This window comes from Schistocerca piceifrons, chromosome 5, assembly GCF_021461385.2.
Source record: "Schistocerca piceifrons isolate TAMUIC-IGC-003096 chromosome 5, iqSchPice1.1, whole genome shotgun sequence".
NCBI classification, from domain to species: Eukaryota; Metazoa; Arthropoda; class Insecta; order Orthoptera; family Acrididae; genus Schistocerca; species Schistocerca piceifrons.
In genome coordinates this window covers 417018922-417024921 of record NC_060142.1, presented here as the reverse complement: position 1 = coordinate 417024921, position 6000 = coordinate 417018922, and the positions used below count along the sequence as shown (strand labels likewise).

At 42.7% G+C, this 6000-nt stretch overlaps 1 protein-coding gene across 2 annotated transcripts in view; it reads right to left on the bottom strand.

The window, feature by feature from the left end:
- Window positions 1–709: 709 nt before the first annotated feature.
- LOC124798160 (regulator of G-protein signaling 20) overlaps window positions 710–6000 on the bottom strand; it is a 512660-nt gene continuing 507369 nt past the window's right edge. For both annotated transcript variants that reach the window (XM_047261443.1, XM_047261441.1), the window contains one exon: window positions 710–3280. In XM_047261443.1, the coding sequence (XP_047117399.1) occupies window positions 2990–3280 (291 nt within the window). In that variant the 3' untranslated portion in view covers window positions 710–2989. The remainder of the gene's footprint in view (window positions 3281–6000) is intronic.

The window sequence follows — 6000 nt, the reverse complement described above, 5'->3', positions numbered from 1 at the left end:
TCAGCACATTCCGTATTTAATATATTTTATAGTGGTTATTAGGAATTAAAGTATATGTGTGATTATGATAATAACAGTGCACAAAGAGTTGAAAGTGTTTCACAGGTTTGAATGTGTTTTTGACCTGTGAAAAAGTGATCTATTACATCACCTTAATTTTGTACATGATGACATTAACTGGAAAAAAGAAAATATTTTGTATAATATTCGCTTTTACTACTACAGTTTTATAAATGAACACACATCAAACTAATCTGAATGGGATTGTCAAAAAAATACTTGTTCCATAACTATATACTTTATTTTATAATTAAATATCAACATCGATTGAGTGCGCAGTATTTTCCCATGATGAAATACATGTGATGTTCAACTGTTGTTCACTTATGCCAAGTAGATATGAGAAAGCACAGAGTAAGGATCTATATGTCTGGAGTATAATGCAAAGTCGAACTCTTCTTGTAATCAGTCCAGCTTTGTTAGATTCTTCAAAACATATTGCTTGTATGTTAATAAAGGCATCTGTCACTATTTTAGGTCGAGATTCATAATCTTTAACGAATATTGCAACTTGTCACATTTTGTGGGGTTTAACGCTGTACTTTTTGAACCAGTACCATGAAGAATTATTAATTTGCTTCATGAGAAAACAATAAATTTATGGGCTTTATTCAGATGATCTATCAATAATAATAATGTAACATGAACATGACTTTTTTGACGGAATAAATGATTAAAAACAGCCGCAGCACCGTACACACTTACTTGTAGAGAAAAACACTTCTGATAAAGAATCTTGCTGAACACGCAACGAACACAAAACTTTACACTTTCATACTGAGGAATTATTAGTAATACTCTGTCTTTCTTACAGTTTGTGCCTTACACACTGTTCACATTACTCATCTTCTACAATATCAATAATTATTTATTTGTAATCTGTTTCTTTAGAGAATGTACACAGGTGATGCATAAAGCGATTGCATGTAACGATTGTCTTTTATCGATACGCATCTAAAATTTTGTTATCTCACTTATATTCTCTGAATTGTTTCACTGAGTCCTTAAACCACCAAACAAACCACTGAGAAGATGAATATGACGAATGTCTGCAGCTTCCAAGAGATTTTATGTTATTTAAATTGTCTGTCGCACGGAACGTCGGTGTATTTGCACAATTATTTTCGCTTTTTATTTTCATTAAACAGCACACTTAATAATTATGTATATATATTTTTATGATCACTTTGAGGATAATTATTATTTTGTGTACACAAACATGATGTACATCAATTACATTTGAGCTCCTATCGACCTATAAATATGGAGTTTAATAAAAATGTGCATCATTCATATAATAATTGGTCTTTACGAGGAGACTTGGTCATTACATTAGTACAGTAAATATCAGTATTAAGTACACATATGGAGCGATGATTTTATTATAAAATATTTCAAGGCTAGCTGAGTTAACAAGTGAACTTGAAGAGGTGCAAGGTCGGGTAGGAATATACTATTAGGTGTTTTCTAATTACACAATTATTCACTACGTACATCCGCAATCAGCAAAATTTCACACAGCTACAACGTTTCATAATTGTCTGTTTAAAAAAGCATTAATCGTCTGGTCGCTAAGATCGAAATCCTTTCACGACAAAAATACATTGTTAATGTGCAATTAATTTTTTTCTTCAAATTGTGTTTTTTGTGAGGCAGTTGTATCAGACCTGCAAGAGCTTCTGTACTAAACGACATAATATTTTTTGTTTCAAACATATATATATACTACAAAGTCTGTAACTTCTTGAAATATATATTTATATATGTACATAATAAGTTTAACAGCCTGATCCCTTACTTGCTTATTCATCTTGATATATTTAATTAAATAAAAGAGAAAAATATATCAGTTGTCAATTGACATACAACCAAATACATAGGAACGTTTTATCTGTAATGACTAGTATTATTTCTTTGACTTTAACGACTAGAGTAAAGAAATAATCATCTCTTAAAAGACAGTCAACATAATATTCGAAATAAACATACTGTAAGGACTAGAATCACGATAACGTAAAATTTGTAGGGCCTTTTACGGGGTTTGCATTTCAGCTCTCGTGAAAAGTTTTTGTAACGCTCGGCGCAGTGGCAGTCCATTCGCTTTCATCAAAAATAGCATATTGGTACAATCCACGCCACCTAGCAGCGAATCCTATTCCTCGCTCGGCCAACCAGAATCGTTTTGGCACCAACGTAGCGTAATATTTCGTTGCACCATTCGGTTTCATGCCAAAAAAAAAGAAAAAAGAAATACATTCCAGGAACGGGATAGGGTATTGCAAAGCTGCCGTCGATAACACCCACTTGCCCATACTTTTTGTGCGTTTCCTCGCGTCTGGATGAAAATGTACAGCAGTTCGTAACAGCCACACAGCTTTGCTCCGAGGGGTCATCTGTGAGTGAACAGTGGTGGGGGGTGGCGGGGAGAGGGCAGCGGAACTGGAGTAAGGTGGCAGGACCAGTGGTCACCTCTGAGCTATCGGTAGGGAAGCTTACGACTCTCAGGAACGGGAGAATGGAGGTGAGTAGGGAAGTTGCCAAGCTGAACTCATTCCCCAGTGAGTGCGCACGTAGACCGCAGCGCTGATCCAGGAGTATCCCGATGACGTGCCCAGAAACCAGTGGGCTCTCGTGCCATGCTACGTAATCCCCGATGGACGCTACTGCTGTCCGCGCTGACCTCGACCTTTGCCGTCGCGATGAGCTGACACGAATTGCAAATCGGTGTCCGACCCGCGGGCACCAAGGGGGAGATGGGCCAGAGTGATGCACCGGTCCCTCCGCGTTAGGCCATTATGGTAATGTCTTCGTGAGGCCGATGACGATGCAGTGCCGGTGGCAGGTGTCGTGGTGAAGGGTGGGGGCTTGCGGGGGCGTTGGGCGGTGCATGGGACCCAGCAGGAGGGCGTCGTGCGTAGGCCGTGCTGCGTTACGCGCTGCTGTCTTTGCGACCAGAGGACGACGTCGGCGCGTCCTTGTCCTTCTCCTTGTCCTTCTCCTTCTCCTTGTCCTTGCCGGTGGGCGTCGCGGCGCCGCTGGCGTCGTTACCGTTGCTGGTGAGCTGCGCCAGCTTCTTGAACTGCGTCGAGTTGACGAAGCGCGGGTACGAGTCTCGGTGCATCAGCGTGTAGATCTGCAGCTGCGCCTCGTCGAACGTGTGCGGCGTCGGGTCCACCATGTTGCGGTTGACGATCTCGCGCACCCGCGAATCTAGGCTCACCTGTGCGGACAAGCAGGGAACGTGAGAAACATCATTTCACTGTGATAAAATTTTCTCAGGATTCCAGCCGCGTCCAGTGGTTTAAAATTCACGAGCTTTCGGCCGAGTTCTCCTCGGCCATTGTCAAGTGGTGGCTGTCGAATGATTGCTGCTGCCGTCTTTACATAGCCGCGCTGGTTATACAGCCTGTAACTAAGCACAGCTTGGAACCCGGCCATCGGAAAGTTGAAGCGGGCGCGGCAAGTGCGCAATCAAAACATTACCATATATGGCGCTGGAGCGAGCACCATTGACGTCACTGAAGACAGAGCTGCTATATAAGGACGGCAGCAGCAATCACTCGACAGTCACCACTTGACAATGGCTGACGAGAACTCAGCCGAAAGCTCGTGGATTTTAAATCACTGGACGCGGCTGGAAGCCCGAAAAAATTTTATCAGTATATATCGCAGCGAAGTTATGCATTCGTATATCATTTCACTATATTTTTATTTTCTTATTGTTTATTCCTTATCACTGTAGCAACATTGTCACACAATAACGAAAGATGTCGTTCATTTAGAGAACTGTAATAATGAATAAACCTAAATTCTTAGAAGACCAAATACACTGACGAAAATGTAAAGTGTTACACCATCAAACACGAATGCCATAGAGGAGTAGGATAAAAATACGGAATGACCGCGAGAATTGCTTGAACTTAATACACTTGCTAGCCAAGTGATGTATTTGACCACGAACGGCACCCGTACAAAGCCCTGGTCAGAACTCGTGCAGAGCTGAATGTCGCACTCTGGAACCCTGTCAGCAATGAAAGAAGCCGAAGGGAGCTCCGTAAGCGGGAAAATGCAGGGGGAGCTGGAATTTCAGAATCCCTTCTCAGTGATGCAAATGCCCGTATTAGGAAAATATGGTGCGAGGCGGTGAAACCTAGACTATTGAGCAACGAAAGAAAGTCCTGTTGCTCACTGTTTCCGACTTCTGGCCAAGTTTAGGTCTCCATACTGAAACGAGACAAGGATCTTATTATTTGGGCAGCCATACCGTGGTATTCCACGGACCTCGTGCTTACTGTGCAAGGTCGCATTACTGCTAAGGATTATGAGACCGTTTAGGCTGATTATGTGCATCCCATGGCACAATGTTTGTTCCCCAGTGGTGATGCTGTATACCAAGAGGACACGGCTCGTGTTCACACAGATCGCATCGTCCAGGTCTGGTTTTGCGAGCGCGATGATGAATTGCCCCATCTCGCCCGTCCGCCACAGTCACAGGATTTCAACGGCCACCACAATTTGCAGATCTCAACATTATTGAGTCCTCGTGGTCTAATTGGAGGGAAGGGTACGAGATTGCTATCCTCCTCTATAATCGTTACCTGAACTTGTCAATATTTTGCAGGAAGAATGGTATTAGATTCCCATACAGGACATATATTTATCCATTCCGAAACAACGGGGAAGCTATTTTGAGTGCCAACGGATTTTAAGGTTTTAAACATGGCAAGTTTTAAACATTTTTGCGACCGAGGGCTGTTATTGCAACGGATTTTTTACACCGCAGTCGGTATGTTAACGTGCTATATTTTTGGTGCTTCCCTATTTTTGTCGAGATGTTGTGGAGATGTTCATCCTATAAATGATAACTTTCTTATCGCTCAGAATTGATTTCCATCAACATCAGGGTGAAATGTGACCCACAAAGCACGAATAAAATTTTTTGATCCTCGTGACATGGAGTTAAAATGGCCCCCGAATGCCATCTTAAGGACTTTCTTCCCATTCCTGAAATCCTTGCTCTGACAGTTCGTGAGGATTGCTGGCTAGATAATGGTATGAGAGTATACGTCTTCTCATCATATCCCTCTATGAATGACGAATCAGACGACCATGTAGGCCAGTAAAGGAGTTGGTTGTGTGTGTGTGGTTTGAGGTTTTCGGGCGCTAAACAGCGTGGTCATCAGCGCCCAAAAGGAGTTGGAAAGATATGAGTCTCGAGAATCACCGCTTATGGGACATTTAACCAGTTCAGCTGCGTCGATCTGACCGCTACAAATAGATGCGGATTTCAGGTTCCGTTATCCATCTATTTGCCAGATCCAGTAGAACTGCCATACCATCTTTTGGTGGTGTAGTCCTACTGGAATGGCTTGTGCCTGTTATTCTTTCTAAACTTTTGCCCAGAGTCCATTTCACCACCAATCGTATCCTTGTACTACAACCAACCATCAGTGAAATCTGTCGATATGATGCTCTCACGTCCCTCACACCATCCATCTACTTTTTTTAGTCAGGAAAGTCGCTATCAGATGTATGTGCATGTACTATGGGGATGCTGTGTTCCGATATGTGTCAGAAAAGTTTCAGCAACGTTAAACATGTCCTAGCAGATTAAAACTGTGTGCCGGACCGAGACTCGAACTCGGAACCTTTGCCTTTCGCGGGCAAGTGCTCTACCAACTTAGCTACCCAAGCAAGACTCACGCCCCGTCATCACAGCTTTACTTCTGCCAGTACCTCGCCTCCTACCTTGCCTTCCGAAAGGCAAAGGTCCCGAGTTCGAGTCTCGGTCCGGCATACAGTTTTAATCTGCCAGGAAGTTTAAAATCAGCGCACACTCCACTGCTGAGTGAAAATCTCATTCTGGAAACATCCCCCAGGCTGTGGCTAAGCCACGTCTCCGCAATATCCTTTGTTTCAGGAGTGCTAGTTCTGCAAGGT